The sequence below is a fragment of the Macaca fascicularis genome, chromosome 10, assembly GCF_037993035.2.
Source record: "Macaca fascicularis isolate 582-1 chromosome 10, T2T-MFA8v1.1".
NCBI lineage: Eukaryota > Metazoa > Chordata > Mammalia > Primates > Cercopithecidae > Macaca > Macaca fascicularis.
The window spans coordinates 103051196-103074808 of NC_088384.1; the positions used below are offsets into that span (position 1 = coordinate 103051196).

At 45.9% G+C, this 23613-nt stretch overlaps 1 protein-coding gene across 3 annotated transcripts in view; it reads left to right on the forward strand.

Annotated features, from left to right (window-relative positions):
- Positions 1-23613, forward strand: part of EYA2 (EYA transcriptional coactivator and phosphatase 2) — a 299242-nt gene that overhangs the window by 106445 nt on the left and 169184 nt on the right. For 2 of the 3 annotated variants that reach the window (XM_005569260.4, XM_074005470.1), the window contains exons 3-5: positions 1981-2026; positions 6096-6238; positions 16324-16440. In XM_005569260.4, the coding sequence (XP_005569317.1) occupies positions 1981-2026; positions 6096-6238; positions 16324-16440 (306 nt within the window). The remainder of the gene's footprint in view (positions 1-1980; positions 2027-6095; positions 6239-16323; positions 16441-23613) is intronic. The other variant, XM_065523240.2, reaches the window with a different exon arrangement.

Genomic DNA, 23613 nt, shown 5'->3' on the forward strand with positions numbered 1-23613 from the left:
GCTGCTGTTCTAACCTTTTCTTGGAATGTGATACATAATGCGAAATATATTTCTGCATTGTTGAACTCACACACATGCACACACAACACATTCTCACACCTGTCCCTGCAACAAAAGTGTTACACAATTCCTTCTTACTATGGGCGATACATGCTGCCATCGTATATCATAAAATAGGCACTTCTCCTTTTCTTAATTCCAGTTATGAGTCTCTAAATGAACTTCAAGACCACCACCCCTGCCCCGACCCCAGTGGTTTGGGACTTGAACAGAATTTCGCTCAGCCAGAGGGAGGGAATTAAGAGTGTTGACCTTGGAGTCACACAGCTTTTGGGTTCAAGTCCCAGTTCCCTTGCCCATGGCTGTGTGACTTGAACAAGGCACTTGACCTTCGGAGCCCCGATTTCTTCATCTGTACAACGGGGTTAATAGCGTTGCATGCTCAGAGCACTGTTGTGAAGACTCAGTGAGAACCTGTCTATACGCAGTTAACAAGGGCCTGGCACATAGTCAACCTCTAAGTGAATGCCAGTTGCTCTTATGACAGTGACTGTCATTGTCAGCTGTAGTGTCATGGTTGAGAAGACAGACTCTAGAGCCAGACCACCTGGGTTCAGGTCACAGATCCACGCTATACTTCCTGTGTGGCCTTGGGTGAGTTACTTAAGCTCTCCGTGCCTACAGCTGTTCGTCGGAGGATGAGAATAGAATCTTTCTCATAGGGTGGTTATGAGGATTAAAATAATTAATCCAGGTAAAGAATTTAGAAGAGAGCTTGGCACGTAAAAAGCCCTGGGTAAATGATAGCTATCAGCATCATCTCATTTCATCCTCTCCTGTCCTTGCAAGGTAAGTATTTTCATCCCCATTGCAGAGGGGGGAGCTCTGAGGCCCAGAGATCGAGGCAACCTGCCTGAAGTCTCATAACTAGGAAGTGGCAGAGTTGGAAGTGCACTTTGGTCTCCTGAGCCTCCAGCACAGAGGCTGAGACAGGCTCGGAGCGCCACAGCCTTAGGGTGTGATGATGACACGGCCGCTGCCCTACAGAACAGGGAGTGGGCATTGGCAGGTTGACGCTGTTGCCATCAGTACACACATTATCTAGAATTTGTCCAGGACTCTGCAGTGAGGACATTGAGTTGCATTGTTCAAGATGATGGAGCACAAAAGTACTTCCCAGTGCACTGTCCCTAGGTGAAATTATCCTCTGGCAAATGTCTCTCCCAGCTTAACTCTGTCACCTTTTCATCACCCCCTGCATGTTGCCTCCCATCGATGATTGGACATTGCATGCCGAGGGATTGGGTGTAAGGTACTTGCATCAGGAGCCCAGGTCTCATCCATCTCTCAGCTCCACCACCCTAGGTGGAGCTCAGGAGATGATCCAAGAGGTTCCTTCCCCTAAAGTGTTGGGGCCAGCTGCACCTGCACCCCATGGACTGGAAGTGAGGAGGCAGGGGAGGAACATCAAAGCGATGTCATTAGAAGAAGGGAAATGGATGTTGGATGAGCAAAGCCAACCGATGTCTGCCATGCTGGGGTTCTTGGGGGTTGCTTTTGAGGAGGGAAGGGAGCGGTTTTCCATCCAGGAGTGGAAATGGCACCGGCTTGTTCCACTTCCCAGCTGTGCTGCTGCCTAGTCATGTGACCTGGCCCAAGCACGTTCCTTCTGTCTCAGTTTCTCCATCTGTACATAGATGGAGAAATGGACCCTACTCTGGCGTTTCAAGATGCTATGGATTCTTTATATGTCATTTTTCCTTAACTGCCCAGAGACAAAGCGCACCTAGAAAGGGTTCTGAACTCCTCAAGAAGAAGAGTGCTGAGATGTGGCACCTCAGATAAGCATCTGTGGTGGAGAAAGCTGCGGGCAGCACCCCTCCAAGTCTGCTCCTGCTTAAGTGGTGTCTGAACTCACCACCTCTGCAGAACATCACCCTAGTCACTAAAACCCTTCCAATTTTTCTTTTTCTCCTCCAGGCATCACCAGATCAGCCCCCCTGAGAGTGTCCCAGCTCTTCTCCAGGTGAGTGCCATTCACTTGTCTCCTGCTCACACACCCTCCTTTTCTTCTCTCTTGGAAGGTAGAGGTTGAGAGAAAGGGCCCTGGAGCCAGATTCCCTGAATAGGAATCCCAGCCGCAGCACTTCCTAGCTGAGTGAGCTTGAGCAAGTCACTCCACCTCCCTGGGCCTCAGCCGTCCCATCTGGGAGAGGGGGACAGTCGTGCTGCCTGCCCCCACGAAACAGCAAAAGCAGGTAAAACACACTTAGAATGGGGCCTGGAGCAGAGTGTCCTCAGAGTCTTAGCTATTATTTTCTTCTTTCTTCTCTTCATTCTTTTTTAAAAATTCTTTTCTTTCTCCCCTTCCTCTCCTTTCCCATGCAGAGGAAATTTCTCAATTTCTTCCTTCCTTTCCCCCCGCCCCGTCTTTCTCTCTCCTTTCCTCATTCCTTTCCTTTCCCTTCTTTTCAACCTCCCTTCTTTCCTTCCCCCTAACCCCAACACAGAGTCTTGCTCTGTCATCCAGGCTGGAGTGCAGTGGCACAATCTAGGCTCACTGCAACCTCTGCCTACCGGGTTCAAGCAATTCTGCCTCGGCCTCACAAGTAGCTGGGATTACAGGCTCCCTTCTTTCTATCCTTATTTCTCTCTCCCTTTTTCTCTTTCCCTTCCTCTCTTCATTCCCCTTTTGTCCCTCATCCTTTTCTCTCCACCTCTCTCTCCTTTTTCCCCTTCCTGCTTTCATCATTTCTTTATTTTATTTTAAGTTCCAGTATACACATGCAGAACATGCAGGTTTGTTACATAGGTAAACATGTGCCATGGTGATTTGCTGCACCTGTCAACCTATCACCTAGGTATTAAACTCGCATGCATTAGCTATTCTTCGTGATGCTCTCCCTGTCCCCTGCCCTCCCCCAACAGGCCACAGTGTGTGTTTGTACCCCTCCCTGTGTCCATGTGTTTTCATTGTTCAGCTCCCACTTATAAGTGAGAACATGCAGTGTTTGGTTTTCTGTTCCTGTGTTAGTTTGCTGAGGATAAGGGTTTCCAGCTTCATCTGTATCCCTGCAAAGGACATGATCTTGTTCCTCTTAAATGGCTGCATATGTCCTTTTAAATGGCTGCATATGGTGTACATGTACCACATTTTCTTTATCCAGTCTGTCATTGATGGGCATTTGGGATGATTCCACGTCTTAGCTGTTGTAAATGGTGCTGAATGAACATACGCGTGCATGCATGCTTTCTTCCTCCTCTACCACTCACATATCACTCCTCAGTACCTAACCCCACATGAGCCCTGGCAACTCGGAGATGGATGAGATGCAGTCTCTGTCCCTGGAGAGCTAGTCTAGTGGGAGAGATAACCCAGGAAATCAGAGATCTCAACCTGGTGCCGTAAATGCTCCACCACAGGCACACACTGGGGCAGTGGGAGCTCAGTGCTGGGATGGCCTTGCCCAGAGCCCTTTGGGTGCTGCCCTTGGGAGCAGCCATCCTGAGCCCGCTGCTGCATGCCATGCCCTGGGTACCCCTCAGGCCAGGTGGTGAGCTCCTCAGCATCTGGAAATCATCCTTCTTCTCCAACATTGGAGCAGCTGTTGATAAGGAAGGCATTTTCTTTGCCTTCCTTTCCCTCCAGAAGATGTTTTGGGGAGTATTAGTAGCAACCGAGGACTGTTAAATCTACCTAACTTTTTTAAGGCCTCAGAGTTAGAAAGCTCCACCATCCTTCCTCTGGGTTTTAACTTGAGCCCCTGTTTAATCTGAGCCACTTGAATGGGTTTTGATGGCAAGCAGGAGTTGATCGGCTTGGGTCTCCAGCTTCTATTTCTCTTCTAAGGAAGGGTGTGAATTGGGAACATTTTCAAATAAGGCTGTCTGCTCTGCAGGTTGCATGCTGCTCAGTGCCCCAGAGAGCCGAAATATTGATGAATGAGACGCCTTCCAGGACTGGGGCTGACATCTCCAGCTCAAATGAGTTTCTTATGCATTTTGCAACAGGTTCCCCCAAATAACCCTTTATCATGGTAGTAGTCAAAAAGAAAGACGGGGATAAGGGACATCTGTTTATAATTCCATAAACTTTTGCATTCACCTGCTATGAGGCCTCAGGTGGAGGAGGAACTCTGGAAGCAAACAGGCTTTAACGAAAGTGATGTCACATAACCAAAATGGAATCAGACACAGATTGGGGAATCTCATCAACATTTACCTGTACGCTTAACCCGGTTATGATAGTTAGACGCACGATAGTTGTGGTGTCTGGGGGAGGATGGCAGAGCGGAGGGGTTAAGGGTGTGGCCTCTGGAGCCAGGGTTCAAATTCTGTATCAGCCGTGTGCTTGTGACGTGTTATTCACCTTTCTGCCTCTGTCTTCTTACCTGTAAAATGGGGATAGAAACAGAAATTACCTCCAAGACTTGTCACAGTTGTGGTGGAGTTTAAATGAGCCAATTCACATGAAGTAACTAGGACAGTGCCTGGCACGTAGGCATGAGAATTGACTACCTTTACCGCTAAGGGAAGTGGCCCTTGTAGGGATTGTTGCAGACAGGGTGTGATTCGGTCTCAAGAAGTGGCTGCTGCTCAAATCCAGCTTATTGATAGCACCACACAGGAGTGCAGACCCAGGTATGCTGAAGCACCTGGTTTTCAAGAGAAGGGAGACAAAGCGAGCGTGTGTGTGTGCATGCCTGCGTGTGTGTGCCTGTGTGTGTGTATGTGTGCGTGTAACCTGGTTTTCAAATATTAGCAACAATTTCAAATTAGGAAAAAAAAATAACTTCAGTGGCCAAAGAAGTTATATCCACGGATCTGTGGACTGGATGTGGCCCCTAGGCCACCATTTTGCTCCCTTTGTGTTTGAACAACTCACCTGGACTTTATTTATTGCTATCTGCAGGGCTGGATGAATCCCAGTCCTATGAGAAATAGCAGATTCATGGTTCCAAGCATGGGCTCTGCAGTCAGACTCCTTCGTTTAAGCTCTATATTTACCACTTTGTAGCTGTGTTTTCAGCTCTCTGAGCTTTGGTTTCCTCATCTCTAAACCAGGAGAGATAAGAGCCTCCACCCCAGGGATTTCATAAGAGCATCCGTGAGATATAATGTACATACCAGTTGCATGTGACATAATTCCCAACCCTTAGTAAAAAACACAGTGCTTGGCAGCACCCACAGTACAAATATCTTAAGTAGGGAACCCTGTACATCCTAGCCCATTATAGAACCTGTTGTTCTCCGTGGAGTAGAGAACCCATTTGTGGTCTTTGGTTGCAAGCAACAGAAATCAACTCTGGCTGATATAAGTCTAAAAGAACTTTTGGGGGAATATCTGGAGTAGCTCAAAACATAAATGAAATAATCAGGCCTTGAGAGAGATTAAGAATAGGACAGATTCAGCATTCAAGCAATATGGAGGATTTAAATTCCTAAGACAGAGTCTGATTGGAGGATCTTGCATCATGTCCCCACCCCTTAGCTAAGAGCAAGACATTTTGATTGACAGCCCTGTTAAAGCTGCAGTCAATTGAGAAGGTATCTAAATTAGGACAATCGGGGTAGGATAGGCTATGCTACAGTAATCAGTAAACCTCGACATCTCAGTGGCTTCACACAACAAAGGTTTGTTTCTTACATGAAGTCCAATGTGGATGGGGTGAAACCCTCCAGGGCAGCTCTCTCTCCTCCACAAGCTGACTCAGGGATCCAGAGTGTTTCCATATTATGGCTCTGCCATCTTAACCTGTGCCCTCCACAGTTACTGTCAAAAGAGGAGAAAGGACAGGAGGGTTGCAGGGGATGTGTTCATTGGCCAGGCCTGCGAGTGGCTTACAGCATATCTATTTACATTCTATGGGGCTGAACCCAGTCACACAGCTGAATCTGACTGTACAGGAGACAAAAAATGTAATCTTCCTGCTTCCCTGGAAGAGGAAAATGAAATGGAATTTGGTGAACATGTACGTTGTCTCTGCTCTGGAAAGAGCAGAACCCCAAAGAAAAATGGGGGTATTGATATCAAGATAAGGAAGAAGGGGTGCCAGACTGGGCTTGGAGATTTAATCTTCTCTCTTTCCACACAGATCTTGCCCACGTGTCCTCCCCAGCCAGCCTTCCACAGCCATGGCAGCCTACGGCCAGACGCAGTACAGTGCGGGGATCCAGCAGGCTACCCCCTATACAGCTTACCCACCTCCAGCACAAGCCTATGGAATCCCTTCCTACAGTGAGTAGCAAACAAGTCCTTACTCTCCTCCTCCTGTCCCCAAATCATGGTCTTTGTTCTGCACTATTGTCTCAGCTAAATGTGGATTGATAAACACAACCAACCTGATTCTGGATTAGAGATAAAGGGAAAAGAGTAACACTTTAAATATGGTTCAAATTCTATAGACTATAATATGAAGACCCTTTTTGATGGCAAGAATTGGAAGTCGAACCTAAGCTGGTTTAGGGAAAATCAGAACTGAATGATTTGCATACTGAGAGATCTGTGGATACAACCCTCATCAGGTATGGCTGGATCTAGGTGCTAAAGTGTCATCACGAGGAGTAAGTCTCTTTCCATCCTCAGATGCTCCCAGCAAGTTCTCCCTGCATGACAGCAAAGATGGTGCCTGTCCACTCAAGGTTTGCATCCTTTTAGCTCCAAATGCCTAGTGGAAGGAGAGCTCATCTTTCCCAGAAGTTCCAACAGAATCCCATATTGGCCCTCATTGGCCCAAATTGGGCCACGTGACGATGCTTATAGCAAGGCAAGGAGAACAGGGTGATGGAGATGAGGAAGCTGAAGCCTGTGGATTGTCTATGCAGGAGGGGTGGTTTTCTTAAAGGAAAACAGAGTGGTCATATTGGAAGAAGGAGAAATGGATGTGGTGGGGGACGGGGCAGAAACAACAGACCTCCCACCCTTGACTGTTCACATCTTACAGCTAAGAACTGAAGACTTGCGGACCTGGCTCACCGTCCATGCCCACCTGCCCTTGCCTCTGGCCTTGAGTCATGCTGTTCCCTCCCCTCCTAGCTGATATCTTAACCAAAGCCCTTTTAGTAGCAAGTGACAGAAACCCAAGCTAATCAGCTGGAGGAAACAGGAGTTTATTGCCTATGTAGCTGGAAAAACCTAGGGCACTGGCTTCGGGCAGGCCTGGGTCCAGGTCCTCAAGGAATGATATCAGGACTCAGCCTCTGCTTCCCTATCTGTGGACCTCAGGCTCAGGCAGTCTCTCCCACTGTGGTGGCAAAGACAGCCCTGGCAGTTTCGGGCTGCAGTGCCCCCCCAAAAAGAGAGCCCCCACTGTCTAGGACTTCCCGCAGAGTCCCAGGAATTTCTCTGCTGTACTCCCACATCCATCCAAGAAGATAGGTGCTGTGGGTGGCCATATTTGGCCACATGTCCACCCACAGAACCAGGGGTCAGGTCAGCCTCACCCAAAACAACTGATCTGAAGGTGGGGAAGGGGTGGTTCACAAAGGAAAAGGAGGCAGGAGGAAACTACGCTGTACCTGGCCCCAGATTTTTAAATCTGTATGTGTAATTTCAAATTATCATGCACGGCATAAAGGAAGCAGAGACTTGTTTTAGGTTCTAGGGCCGGGAAAGGCCTTTAAATAAGGAACGAATTCAGCTGAGAACTGAGAGAGGGCCATGTGCAGGCATAGACAGGAGAGCGTCCAGGCAGAGGGGCAGCCCCTGGGAATGGGGAGGAACTTGGCAGTTCTGAGAAGACCAATGGCTGGAGCACGATGGGAGATGAGGTGAGTGAGGTGGGCGGGGCCTCTGAGGCCCAGGAAAGACTTGGGGTTCTGTTCCAAGTGAGACTGGAAGCCACTAGAGGGTTTGTCAGCAGTGGGTAATAGGATACAACTTACGTGGGGTTTTTTAAAATTTTATTCTTATTTTTATTATTTTTAGAGACAGGGTCTGGCTTTGTCTTCCAGGCTGGAGTGCCATGGTGCAATCATAGCTCACTGCACCCTCTACCTCCCAGGCTCAAGCAATCCTCCTCCCTCACCCTCATGAGTAGCTGGGACTATAGGCACTCACTACCTCCCCTGGCTAATTTTTTTTATTTTTTTGTAGAGACAGGGTCTCACTTTTTTGCCCAGGCTGGTCTTGAACTTCTGGCCTCAAGCAATCCTCCTATCTCTGCTTCCCAAAGTGCTGCAATGACAGGCATGAGCCACTGTGCCAAGCCTAGGTTTTAAAGATCACACTGGCTGCTGTGGTGTGTCTGGCTCAGATGTAATCAGGAAGAGAAGCAGGAAGGCCGGTTGGGAGACAGATGAAGCCTGGAGCAGGAAGTGTTAGAGGCCTGGGGCGAGGCCATGGCAGTGGACAGACACATGTAGACAGAATCAAGAGCAACTCTAGAGGCGGAATTGATAGGTCCTGTCGAGGCATCAGACCAGGCTTAGTAATCGTCACCATCGTTGACTTCCTGTCACTCACATTGGTTTATTTCCACTAATTCCTTTAATCCCCACCTCAACCCTACGAGGAAGGTCACCTCATTATCCTCCCTTGAGCGATAAAGAAACAGAGACTCAGAGAGGTTAAATAATTTACCCAAGGTCACCCAGCTGGTTGGTGGCAGAGGTAGAATTAAGCCCGGGTAGCCTGGCTCTGGACCCCGAGCCCTCACCCGTGGGGTTCCGACGCCTGGCTGTGCATTCTGTAAATCCTGGGGGATTACCTATGACAGACCTTGGCCAACAGGTGTGGGCATCTTTTCTAACTTTCTTCCCCTCCTGTGCTAGAAGGCTTAGAATACAATCACACATAAGTTACCCTGCTTGGCTGAGAGCCAAGAAAAATGAAGCCATATTCTTTTTCACATAAAAGAGAAAACTAGCCCTGTTCCCAGACAAAACATGGCATCAGAAGGAAATCAATTTGGTGCAAAGTTATTTTACTGTCTCAGTTACTTTTGGAGCATCTGTTCCTGGATAATACAGTGTAGATGATAAGAGCACATGCCCTGGAACTCTGCTGCCCGGATTCACATCCCGCCCTTGCCTGTTGCAGGCTGCAAGACTCTGAGGGAGCAGCCTCCCCTCCTTAAACCTCAGTTTTCACGTTCATACAATGGGAGTAATACTAAGTCTACCCCTCTCATGATTGCTGGGGGGGTTAAATGAGATCATCTACACCAGGGATTGGCTAACTTCTTCTGTAAAGGTGCGGGTCGTAAATATTTTCTACTTTGTGATCCATATGATCTTTATCACAACTACTCAGCTCTGCCATTGTGGCATGAAAGTAGCCAGACCATATGTAAACTAATGTGTGTATCTGCGTTCCAATAAAACTTTATTTACACAAACGGGCAGTGGACCAGATTTGGTCCATGACCCTGATCTAGATGAAGGGCTTCCTCACCAGGGCCCACCCCAAGAGAAATGCTCAACAAATGTCATCTGTCCCAGTAGAAGCGAGGCTGCCCCACACACACACACACACACACACACACACACACACACACACGCACACAGAATGTCCATGTCACTGAACAATAACAGGTGGATGAAAAGCCGTTTCCCTTTATATCTGCCTGTGCCTGAGCAAGCCGTGTTTGCTCATCGTCTGGACAAACCTTGTTGAATCTTGTCAGGAAACTTTTTTCATTGCTCCTTGGCAAATAGTGCTATTTACTTTGTTTAAATAGCTGCAGGAAATAACACAATTGAGCAAACTAGAGACAAGGACAGAGTATTGAGTATTTTTTTCTCAATTTATTATGCAATATTAAAGACATACATAGTAGAGTAACACTACGACACCTATGAACTGACCGTTCAATTCAAAAAATAAAGGGAGGTGGCCTTCCTTTCCTCTCAAAGATTCCTGTGCCTCCAAATTTCATGTTTATCATTCCCCCGCACTTCTTTATGTAGAAGAGATCAGCAAACTTTTTCTATAAAGAGCCACATAGTAAATATTTTTGTCTCAGCAGACTACACAGTCTCTATCTCAACCACTCAACTCTGCCATTGTATCATGAAAGCAGCCATAGACAAAGCATAAACGAATGGCTGTCTATGTCTCAAAAAACTTTATTTATAAAAATGAACAGCAGATCACATTTGGCCTATGGGCTGGAGTTTGCTGACCTTTAATGTAGAGTATTTTAAGCATTTTTTAAAATTTACCTATATTGTGTCTTTTAGTACAGATTCTTTTGCAACTTGCTTTTTCCACCCAACATTATGTCTGTAAAATGTATCCATATTCATACAAGTAGCTGTAGTTCATTCATTTTCACTACTGTATAATATTCCACTACTTGACAGCACCATAATTTATTTACTCATTCTTTAGATAGTCTTTTAGGGCTTTGTTTCTCATTACATAGGATGCTGCGATCAGCATCTTTGTGCGTTTCCCAGGGGTGGAAACCTACGAGAGGAATTTCTGGGTCGTGGGTTATAACCATTCTTCACTATCCTGGATAATGGTAAAGAATTTTTGTTGTCTCTGGCTGTGTACAAAGCCACTCCAGAACTTAGTGGCTTAAAACAACACTGACAAATTATTTCTGTGGGCTGGCCAGGTGGGCCTGTTGCTGGTCTCCCGCAGTCCCTCTCACGCTGCTGTGCTCATCCAGCAGGTGGGCTGGGGCTGCCTCGATGGCACGCTGGGGCCTCCCTCTCATGTGGTCCTTCCTCCTGGGTTTCTTCAGGCATGGTGGGCTCCGATTCCAGCAGGCTGAAGATGGAAGCTTCAAAGCCTCTGGGTGCTGAGTCTCCAGAACTACCAGGCGTGGTGCCACACACGTGGTCCCAGCTACTAGAGAGGCTGAGATGGGAGGATCACTTGAGCCTGGGAGGTCGAGGCTGCAGTGAGCCGTGAGCGTGCCACTGCACTCCAGCCTGGGTGACAGAGTGAAATCCTGTCTCCAAAAAAAATGTAGTTATATATTTATTTTAATATTTATTTTATATCTATATGTGTGTGTTTATATGTGTGTGTGTGTGTGTGTGTGTATATGGAACCTGTGATTCCTTAGTCATTATTGCTTAAGGCAAGCAAATAGTTTTAAAATTGAGTCGATTTTTTTTTTTTTTTTTTTGAGACGCAGTCTGTCCCTGTCACCCAGGCTGGAGTGCAGTGGCATGATCTCAGCACACTGCAACCTCTGCCTCCCACGTTCAAGCAATTCTCCTGCCTCAGCCTCCTGAATAGCTGGGATTACATATGTGTGCCACCACACCCAGCTAATTTTTTGTATTTTTTGTATTTTTAGTTTCACCATGTTTCCCAGGCTGGTCTTGAACTCCTGGCTTCAAATGATCTGTCTGCCTCGGCCTCTCAAAGTGCTGGAATTACAGGCATGAGCCACCATGCCTGGCCTGATGTTTCAAAATAACATGAAATGAATCATTATATGGATGGTGCTGGGATACGGGAAAACCAAGCAAATGGTGCACAACGTTGAAGATAGGGAAGCGCTCATTTGGTCCAAAACCCTCATTGTAGTCATGAGGAAACTGAGGCTTGGAAAGCAGAGGGCACCTGCCTCAGTGATATCCCAGAGCCAGGACAGGAAACGAGGACTCTGGACTGTGCCAAGTGCCATGGGCTGATCCAGAATTCACATCACTGAGCACCTGCTCAGGGGGCTGTTGATATTTTAAACACGAACCATCTCCTGTCTCTCCTCTGCTCAGATCCCTCCGGGGCCCCTCTCAGGATCAAAGCCAAAGGTTTTCCACTGCAGTATCTTTGCCCCATCCCCATGTTGATGATCTTTCTGACCTCATCGCTCACCCTCTCGCCACTCCAGCCTCACTGGCTTCCTTGCTGTTAATTCATCCAACATACCAAGTACGCTTCTGCCTCAGGACCTTCGCACATGCCTTCCCTCTGCCTGGACAGGTATTCCTTCGGGTATCCACGAATCTTGCTCCTTTGCATCCTTCAGGTCTTTGTTCAAATGTCTCTTCCTCCGTGGAATCTCTTCCTCATCCTCCATGGGACCTTTCTGGATCACTCTGTTTGAAATTTCAAATCCCAACTCCCCTTGACCAACTTTGCTACCTACTTCCCTGCTTCATTCTTCTTTTTAGCACAGTAAGACTCTAAATGGAGTCCAAAAGATTTAATCATGTTTGGAGAATTGTGTTAGTGTGAGGTTCATAAGATGGAAGGGAAAAGTGTGTGCCGCTGAGTGTGCCGGGGAGTCTGGGAGCCAATCATGTTGTCTCTTGTGTTAGCCAAAAAGTATTTCGTATGCTTCTCCTCTACTGTGGGTTTTTACTTGTTTTTCTACTGTCATTCTCCTCCCACTAGCATGTAAGCTCCAACCACTACAGTATCTCCAGCATCAAGATCTGTATCTCCTGGCCTGTTGCAGGTGCTGAGCTAATAGTTGTGAATGAGTGAATGAATGCTTAGTGGCTGTCTGGTTTTGACACCCTCTCTGAAATCCACACACTCACTTTGGTGCTTCCATGAGCGGAAGCCAGTGGAACTTGCAGATAGTTCACAAGCACCTTTTCAGAGGCCTCTTTCTCTTTGCTATGAAGATAGTCATCAGAGATGCCTGGGGAGCAGGAGGTCTGATGAGATCAGTCTGCCTCTGGGCCAAACCGTGACCAGATTTCCTTTGAACACAATCTCTTAGAGCAGTGTTTCTCCATCTGGTTTAAAAGACCAGTTTTCAGGTTTTTGCTTTTTAATTGCCATTCCACTATGGACTAATATTTTCATAAAATAAAATGAATTGCTAGAAAAATCAAATTAAAATATGTATTTATTTATTTGAGATGAAGCCTCACTCTGTAGCCCAGGCTGGGGTGCAGTGGCGTGATCTCAGCTCACTGCAACCTCCACCTTCTAGTTTCAAGCAATTCTCGTGCCTCAGACTCCTGAGTAGCTGGGATTACAGGTGTGCACCACCACATCCAGTTAATTTTTGTATTTTTAGTAGAGATGGGGTTTCGCCATGTTAGCCAGCCTGGTCTTGAACTCCTGACCTCAAGTGATCCGCCCACCTCGGCCTCCCAAAGTGCTGGGATTACAGGCATAAGCCACCATACTGGGCCAAATTAAAATGTTTTAAAAACATACTAAATACAAGTCTGGAGAAATGGCCTTAGATGTCAGAACAATGCCAAGTTGCTGCAAAAGTGTCTGCATGTTTACTTCTCAGTGTCTGACTTTCTCGTTCTGAATTTGTGACTGATGCATGGACCGCAGTCCGGACAACAGACTTACGGGATGAAGGCCCTCGTGCGCCTTTGCCATTTTCATATTCTCTTCTTTTTCTCATGGATTAGAATTTTATGATCCAACCGCTTCAGCAAACAAAAGAAGAGGTGAAAAACTTTATTTTCTTTTCTTTCGTAGTCATTCGTTCACCAGTTTCTGAGCACCTACTATGTGCAAGACAGGGAGCCACATATGGGGAGACTTCAGGGTACAAGAGGGACCCAGCCCTGCCCTCCTGGAGCCTCCAGCCTAAACAGAGAGCAGAGGTTCAGCAGTGAACTGGGATGAGTGCCAGGCAGGAGAACTGCATGCTACTCAGGGCTGACTTAGGTCATAGAAGGCCTTTCTAGGCAAACAATATTTGCCTAATAGAGAAGAGGGAGGTGTGGGTTCCAGGCAGAGGAAGCAACATATGCAAAGGCTTTGAGTCCAAAGACATTGTTGAAGTTTGTCTCTATCTATTTAAAATGGACAATGTAGGCATCCTTAGACGCAGCAATTTCTGTCTTGTATCCAACCAAGACAAACACTGTGACATTGCTGGAGGAAGTATGTACATTTCATCTTGGATTGTAATAGTAAAAACTGGCATCAACCTGGATTTCATCATCAGGGAACTGGCTGAGCAAGCAGTGATATTTCTGATTTCAGCTTTCCATCCCATCACTGAAACAAACAGTGTCTGAGCATATGACTTGAGCAAAGTAAGTGAAGGAGCCCAGGAAAGGCAGTGAGGTCGGAGGGGTGGGCTGAGCCCACACAGGGCCTTGGGGGTCACTGCACTGCAGAGTTTAGATTTTACTTTAGGTGCATGGTGAGGCCGACTGTACCCAATGCAACGTTAACCACTCCTGGTGGACTGAGCAAAAAGAAGGTGCTGTATAAATATTGATTGTTTCTGCCATCATTGTTGTTACTAAAGTCTGGCACCATCAATGGCTTAAAACCCCTCACACCTATTATTGAGAAGCATCAAGATAAGGAACCTTGACTTCAGAGTTATCTGCCAATTGCAAGACCCCAGTCCAATGGATGGGCAATCTCAATTCCCACATCTTTAAAATGAGAGAAGTATTATATTGCCTGTTTCGTGAGACTGATGTGAGGATAAAAGAGATGTGTACTTTAATTACTTCATTCAGAGCCTTTGTGTGTTCATTCTTTCCTCTTTAATTTCCTAACAACCCATCATTTCACAAGAAAGGAGGCCTCCAACCTGGGGTTGCAGGAAAAACTTTCGAGGTCACCAATCAATGAAGCAAACCATCTAGGACTCCAGCCCAGATTTCCTGACTCATAATCTATCTGTTTTTACCTTACTAAGCATTCTCTTATTTTGTGGGGTTGACAGGATAAGAAGGAGGTAATTTCAATAAGAAAACCATCAGCAGAACTAGAAGTGTTCTTGAAAGAAATGAAATTTTAAACAGCAATGAGATACTGTTTTATACCCACAAGATAGACAGAGATAAGCAATGTTTGATAACACAGTTGGTGTGGTTGTGGAGAAGCAGGGCTCACTCAGTGCTTGGAGAGAATGTCACCTACAATGTAGGGAGCACCATTCAGCAACATCCAAGAAAATTTAAGACGCTCTTGCCCTGGACTCGGTGATTCCAACTACTGGGAATTTACCTACCTAAAAGACTTGCACATGTGCACAAAATGTGTGTGTGTGGTGTGATGACTATAAGCTGCAGCAAATACATATGTATATGCATATAGGTACATCTATATGTTAAATATATTTTCTGCATATATGTGTGTGTGTATGTATACACATTTGCTGCGTGTGTGTGTTATGTGTGTGTTTGCTGCAGCTTAAATTAGAGTCATAAAATCTAAAAACCACCCAAAAGTTAATGAATAGGAAACTGGTTAAATGGTAGGGAAACCACACATTAGAATGTCACACAGCCATCAATACAAAGTAAGGAAGAATTTTATAAGCTCATGAAGAATGATCATTATCACATATTATGAAGCAGTAAAAGAAAAAAAAGAAAATGAAGAACAGAATTTATAGAATACTCCAGTTTATTTTTTAAAAGATGGAATAGATATATACATTACATATGTGTATTATATGCATAAGTTGGTATATGCACAGAACTTGTCTGGAAGTGAACTGTGTTCCATAAAGCTGGTAATCATGGTTGCCTATAGGCAGAAGAGCTGGGGTTTGAGGTCAGGGATAGGAAGAGACACTTTATGCCTTTTGTACTATTGGAATTTTCTACAATGCATTCATTACAGTTTCGATAAAAATTAAGTGAATGAGCTGATGATGGTTAGCCTCACCTCCTCAACACAGTCCCTTTCTCAACCAGTTGTTCATGGGATTAGTACCTATGCTTTAGGTAAGCATGCCACGTTTTGCTGAAGTAGAAGGCAGCTTTGTAACTGTGGCCTTGGGATAAGCAGGTCCCCCCCCCCCGCCCATGAGATTGGAGAGTGTGTCTGACAGTTAAGTGACATCATCTTTGCAGAGGAAGGGTGGTTCATTTCACACCTTTGCCCAAAATCCTAATGGACATTTAAGCCATACACGGCACTGCCCAGGGGAGTAGTGGGCTGCAGGCTTGCATACCTACCACGCTGGCAGGTAGCATGAAGCTGGTGGCGTTTACAAAATATGAGACGTTTGTAGCCTGCCTTTCCCTTCTCCACTTTTGATAGGATCCTAGGATGTACCAAAAGAAATCACAACTGCGATGAGAAAATAGCATCTTAAAACCAGCCTCGAAGTCCTGCAGATGGAATGAAATCTGTGATCACCTGGGAAACATGTGATGCAGACATGGTGTTACTAGACCATCTTGTCATTCAAAAAGAAGCCATATCTCCAGCTTCTTGTGTATGAAATATCCTTACTTTTAAACAAAATCAACTAATTCAGTTTTTCTTAAAAATATGCAGGCCAAGTCACATATGTCTATAGGCTAACTTTGGCTGACAAACCACCAGTTTGCAACTCCTCATTAGGAAGCTGATAAAATTGCATGCTGTCTTGACCCAGTAGCTCTTTTGTGGGTGACAAGGACGCATCCTAATCATGTGTCCTTGGTCCTTTTGTTTTTCCCCCTCTTCCTTCAAAGGCATCAAGACAGAAGACAGCTTGAACCATTCCCCTGGCCAGAGTGGATTCCTCAGCTATGGCTCCAGCTTCAGCACCCCACCCACTGGACAGAGCCCATACACCTACCAGATGCACGGTCAGTGTGGCGCTGTGGCCCCTTCCTGCCCGTCTCTAAGGACCACCTAAGTTGGGTGTCCATTCATTCATTCATTCAGCAGATTTTTTGAGCACCTACTATGTGCCAGGCTCTATCTCAAGGAGTGGACAAAATAGATACGAGATCTGCCTTCATGGTCATTACCTGGCATTGGGGAAAGACTAATGATAAAGTCGGCAAATGAGCCAGATGATTTGGGAAGGGGTTGAATGTAAAAAAAAAACCTGGTCTTTGCATATTGAGTGATAAGCACTTGGGAGGTCAGGAAAGTCACCGTGAGATTTGTGACTTTAGATCAAATCATCAGGGAAGGCTCTTGAAGAGATGACATTGGACAGAAACCCGAAGGGTGAGGCAAAGCAGCCACGTAGACATCTTAGGGAAGAGCTTTCCAGGTAGAGGGAACAGCCTGTGCAAACGCTGCATGCAGGGAAATGTCTGGATGTATTTGAGGCACAGAGCAGAGACCCGTGAGACTGGAGCAAAGTCAGAAGGCATGTAGGAGGAAAGAATCTTGGACGAAGAGCAAGGCACAATCACGCATGGCCTTGAGGGATGTGGGAAGGAGTTTGCTTGTATTTTAAGTGTGATGGGACAGGCAAGTCTATTGTAGAGACTCAGAAATGTTGGATGGTGGAAATATTGGACAGTCAGGTAAAGAAGCTGTTATTCCAGGCAGGAGGATCAAGGCTCTGCAGCCCCAGAGGGTGGCCTTAAGGAAGAAAGAACTCCATTGTGTAATCCTCCACCCACATGCCATAAGGAACTGGCTTGCTGGGTTCTCCCATGCTCACCTCCACTCTTTACCATCCAAGAGCCCTTCTCGGTTCTGATTCCCTCTTGGGAGCATGCTGGAGGTGATGCATGGAGCAGAGGGCTGGTGGCTGTAATTTTCGGGATCCCCATTCTGCTGTTTCCCTTTATATAAGTTGCTAAAAATTACCATCAAGGGTCTGAAAAAGTAAAATGACAAAGTGCTGGGCTGATGAGTGATTGTACTTTTTTTTGAGACAGAGTCTTGCTATGTTGCCCAGACTGGGCTCAAGTGTTTCTGCCACTTCAGAGTATCTGCGACCACAGGTGTGCACTGCTGCACCCAGTTTTGATAGTACTTTTCTTTTAAAAGAAACTACTTGGAAGTATTATCACTTCATCTTGATTATTTTAATTTTTATTAAGGAAGTAATAAAAATAATTGTCAAGGGCAGCATTTCAGGAAAAAAAAAATTGTGAAAGGAGAACAATAATCTTAGAGATGTGTGTAAGGAAAGCAGGTGATAAGCATTCATGCCCAGCCCTGAGAATAGCTCTCTGGAAAGGTCTGTGTTCAAGTTTGTCAGTGATGCCATGAGCTAGCCTTGACCAAACATGCTAGCTGCCAGGTGATGCTGTGTGGATTCTCTCATACAACCTTCATGACGCTCTCAAGCGACCGCACTGTATCATTCCCATTTCACAGAAGAGGAAACTGAGGCATAGAAGGAATGACTGATTTGGCCAACACTAGGGCAAGGAGTTTAGATTTTATTGTAAGCGTAATGGCAAAGGGACTGCGTCAGATCTCTTGGGGGCCTGGTGGAACCCCGACCCCCAGCCTCACTGCAAAGCCCGTCCCTGTAACCCTGGCACTTTCCTGCCTCCTCTGCTTCTGCTGTCATCTCTGTGTCCCCAATTGGGGCCTTTCTGAGACCCACTGAAGGGAGTAAACTGCTGGGACCCATCTCTCCAAGTAGTGAGTAAAAAATGGCACCAGCCCTGAAATTAGGAGGGGTGTAAAGGTACTGAACTTCAACGTGCGTTTGAGTCCATTTCAAGCCAGTTTCTTTCTAGCTCTTTAAATAGAAACTGGACTTACTGCCTCAGGGCTTCTGAGGCCACAGAGGTTGAACTGGGAACCCAGTCCCCCTATCCCATTTTGACACCCCCTCAGCCACACAATAAGTGACCTAAGGTCTGTAGGAGGGGCCCCCATTCATTCATTCATTCATTCATTCATTCATTCATTCCATATGTTGAGCACCAGCTTGACGCCTGGCACCCTTCTAGGCACTGAGGGCACAGCAGCCCACAAAGACAGTCTCCTCGTAGAGAAAGATGGATGGTAATCGATTGACAAATAGATAAATAATTTCAGATTTTGATGAAGCCTGTGACAGACAAAAGCAGGGTGGCATGCTGGACCGTGAGCAATGGCGTAGCCCAGAAGTGGCAATCGGCATTCCCCAGGTGGTCAGGCGCCTCCCGGTGGAAAGGAGGCCGCCACAGGAGGGGCCAGAGCCGGGCCGTACAGGCAGCAGGAACGCAAGAGCAAAGGCCCTGCGGCAGGAAAAAGCTCACAGTGTTCAAAGACTCCAAAGGAGCCTCATCCTATCCTCCCCAGAGCAGAATATGCAGAATAATGTTCTTTCTTCTCTGGTCCTTACAGCAACCACGTGAGGTGGGCCCCATCAGCCCTGCTTTCAGAGATGGTGAAAGTGAGGCTCAGAGAGGGCAAGTGACTTGCCCAAAACCGCAGAGCTGATAAGTGTTCGGAGCTAGGATTCAGACTCCGGTTTCTCCGGTGCCACTTCCTCTAAATGATGAGATTTCCTAGACTCCTTTAGGACTCCAGGCACTGTCCTAACGTCTGCACATAAACATGCCTCTTAATCTCCCCAGTAGCCCCATGACATGGGCACTATCACTGCCCTCATCTTACAGGTGGAGAAACTGAGGCATAAAGTGTTTCAGTCACTTACCCAAGATCACACGGCCATGGCAGTGGGAGATGAGCCAGGCACATAACCCTCACGCCATCCTGCCCTTCACACTCTCTTAGATCCATCTGGAAGGTGATTCTCAGGGGTGAGCCTAGGCCCCCACCCCCCATCTCAATCCCCACCAGCCACCGTCTCCAGCTCTCTTCTCACCCTACCATGGGAATCGTCCAGGCTATTTTCTTATCCTCCTTGCAGCCCAGATGACAGAAGGGCAGCGGCAGCAGCTGGGCTTTGTCCCAATTAACTGCCTTCAGTCTGATGCTAATGGCTATAAACTGCTCTTGAGACAGCCCAGGCATTTTGCAAGCCTGACATATTCCTCCTTAAGTATTTTTTTCAAACACAAACACACGGAACGCTCACACACCATGCCCATGTGCTTCCTATTAACTTTTTTTTTTTTTTTTTTAGTTCTTCCAGAGGAGAAATAAACTCTCGAACTACTGAGAGCATTTCAGAATGGAAGACATTGGTTGAGCTTAGTTTCTCAGAGGAAGAAGAAAATAAAGCAGATTGAGGCTTATGAACTTTTAGGCCTGAAAATGCTGATTTTGTGAAATTGGCCCATAGTGAGAAGCTAGCATAAGTCCTTTTCCTTTCTGAGAATTAAAACCATAATTTTGGCCCATAATCCCAGCACTTTGGGAGGCCAAGGCAGGTATATTAATTGCTTGAGTCCAAGAGTTCAAGACCAGCCTCGGAAACCTGGTGAAACCTATCTCTACAAAAAAAAAAAAAAAAAAAAAATTAGCTGGGCATGGCGATGCATGCCTGTAGTCCCAGCTACTCAATAGGCTGAGGTAGGAGGAGCACTTCAGCCTGGGAGGTCAAGGCTGCAGTAAGCCATGATCATGACACTGTACTCCAGCCTGGGCAATACAGCAAGACCCTGTCTCTAAAAAAAAAAAAAAATGCTGGGCATGGTGGAGTGCACCTGTAGTTCCAGCTACTCAGGAGGCTGAGGTGGGAGGATTGTTTGAGTCTAGGAGTTCAAGGCTGCAGTGAGCTATGATCACCCCACTGCACTCCAGCCTGGGCAATAGAGCATGACCCTGTCTCAAAAAAAGAAAAAATGTATAATTTTATAGAAGCAAAAAAAGGACGCTCATGGGGCTCACCTCATCATTTTACAGATGAGTAAACTGAGGCACTGCGACGGAGCATCTTACGGAAGAGCACAGAGCAAGCTTTAGACAAGCCAGGATGCCTCCCACTAGGTCTTCTAGCTAATCTCATAAACTTCCAAAAGCTTTAGCACAGCCATCACCCCATAAGGCCCTGGTTTGAGATCTGTAGCTGTGTGGCTAACACTGCCCCTCCATAGCATATACAATAAACGTAAAAGAAAAAAGTTCACAGCTCTCGTTCAGCCTTTGCATGGTTGTTTATTTTCTTTATTTTAAGTTCACCCTGGGGTTTTTATGCCTGAAGTGTATTTCTTATGGGTTTGATTTTTTTCTTTTTGGCTTCTCCTGGTAAAACACTGCTGTTCACAGAAATAACCACCAAGGTTAAAAAGAGGGAAAAAAATCTCCAGAGTGTGTTATAAGAAGTTTCTGGTGCCACAGAGGAGTTAAGAGCTCTGGACCTGGCCTGTGGTCAGTCCTGGCGGTACCCCACACACAGTGGCATGAGTTGGGGAAGCACATGGACTTCTCTGTGCCTCAGTTTCCTCACCTGTGAAACTGGTATCATAGTGAGAGAAGTGACAACGTGAGGCTTTGGGAGACTAAATAACATGATTCATGGGCACATCAAATGAGCTCCATAAAGGCTGGATTTTCTTTTTATTATCTCTGTTATTCCTTCCTTAGCATGGTAGTTAAAAACAACTGAAAGCAGGGGCTCTCAAGTCAGGTTGAGTTAACATCCGAATACAGCTGCAAACCAGCCCTGGGACCTTGAGCTCAGTTCCTTCTCAGTACTCCAGTTTCCTTCCCTGTGAAATGGGGATGCTAAGAGTACCTGACTCGTGGGGTGCTATGATGACTAAATGTGTTAATGTATGTGAAGTATTTAGAGCAGTGCCTGGCACAAACTAATGCTCTCTAAATGTTAATTATCGTTGTTATGATTGACATTGTTAGCCTCACTTCAGGTTTGATGGGCCGTGTTCTTTCCAAGTTCACTTCTATTTCCTGAACTCTCCATTTTAGTAAGTGGCCAGGGTAAGAGAAAAGAGGAATACTAATTTGAGACTGTAGTACTGTCTGCATCCACATAAACTCCCCTTCCAGTGAACTCTGTGTTGTAGGGAGACTTAAAAACAGGCCAAGCACAGTGGCTCATGCCTATAATCCCAGCCCTTTGGGAGGCTGAGGTGGGCGGATCTTCTGAGCTCAGGAGTTCGAGACCAGCCTGGCCAACATGGCAAAACCCCATCTCTACTTAAAATACAAAAATTATCCAGGTGTGGTGGCACACGCCTGCAATTCCAGCTACTTGGGAGGCTGAGGCAGGAGAATCGCTTGAACCCAGGTGGCAGAGGTTGCAGCGAGCCAAGATCATGCCACTGCACTCCAGTCTGGGCGACAAAGCAAGACTCCATCTCAAAAAAAAAAAAAAAGAAAAAGAAAAAAAGCAGGAAAACAGTGGGAGCCCTGTCCAATGGAAACTCCTTTTGCATTTATGAAGGGCCAGGGAACGTAAAGACTGAAGCTTAGAACCCCTCCAGCAGCCACTCAGGAGCAACATGGAAACATGCAATTCAAGGATGTATAGGAAATTAACAGTTCAGTAAAAGCACTTGTAACTCAATGATCTCATCTCGAGACCTCCGAGGCTGGATTGTGTTGGATTTAGGAAGTCTCTATGTCAGATTAATGAAATCTACCACCAGTAAACTGTGTGTCCTTGGACAAGTGACAGAACTTTCATGATCTGTGTTCCACAGTTCTAGTGCTAACAAGTGCTCCAGGAAAAAATACAGGGGTTGGTGCAGGTCATGGTCATACATACCAAATACGTTTAGTAAATAGTGCATGCCACAAAGTTAAAATGGACATCTTTGCTATAAGACTTTTCAGAGCCTTTGCAAGCTGTTGTGCCTTATACTTCTCCAGGAATAGAATTCAGGAGGCAGTTTTCCCAAGCAGATAGGCTGAGGGCCCCTCTGTCTAAACTCGTTCTGTGGTCACTGAGAAGCCCTGGATGTCAGGATCTTTTAGGACCCTTCCTTTATGAATGCTCTTTGAATTTCTATTGTTTTAAACAATGAACATTTATGTATTTATTTTTCCTGTGTTTTAATTAAATTGTTTCTTTTTGAGACAGAGTCTCACTTTGTCGTCCAGGCTGGAGTACAGTGGCGCGATCTCGGCTCACTGCAACCTCTGCCTCCTGGATTCAAGCAATTCTCCAGCCTCAGTCTCCCAAGTAGCTGGGATTACAGGCACCTGCCACCACACCTGGCTAATTTTTGTATTTTTAGTAGAGATGGGGTTTCTCCATGTTGGCCAGGCTGGTCTCGAACTCCTGACCTCAAGTGATCCACGTCAGCCCCGCAAAGTGCTGGGATTACAGGCATGAGCCACTGTGCTCAGCCTTAATTTTTAACTGAGATATAACTCACATATCTAAACTTCACCTTTTTTTTTTTTTTTTTTGAGGCAGGGTCTCTCTCTCTCTCCCAGGCTGGAGTGCAGTGGTGCGAAGGCAGCTCACTGCAACCTCCACCTCCTGGGTTCAAGTGATTCTCCCACCTCAGCCTCCTGAGTAGCTGGAACTAGCAGGTGCCTGCCACCATGCCAAGCTAATTTTGTTTATTTTTTTTATAGAGACGGGATTTCATTGTGTTGCACAGGCTGGTAAACTTCACCTAAAGTGTTCAATTTAGTGTTTTTAGTATGTTCACTAAAATTGTGCAACCATAACCACCATCTGATTCCACAGCATTTTTGTCACCCCTCCCCCAAAGAAACCCCATGCCCATTAGCATCACTCCCTAGTTCCCCTCTCTCCAATATATTCCTTTCGTAATAAAAAAGAAAAAAAGACACATGAATTTTTTAAACAGGTTATGCATTTACCTAGTTCAGGCATCTATAGAACTCTTTCTTCTGCCTTCATGCTACGTCCACCCCGTTTTCAAACCCCTAACCATTAACCACTGTAATAGTTTCATGGGAAGCCATCCAGAACTTATTTTTGCAAGCATAAGTAAAATATAAGCAGTCTATTATATTGTATGTTACTATTACAAGAATTAGTTCAGATATGATTCATAAATAAGAAAACTATGTTAGTATAACTTGGAAGTTGCATTGTTTCATTTGCTTCTAGGGGTTTTTCTGTCACTGTTGTTGTTGTGTGTCTTGATGTAGTTTTCTTTATGATTCTCGTGCTCTGTGTTCATTGAGACACTTAGATCTGTGGATTTATCGTTTTCATCAAA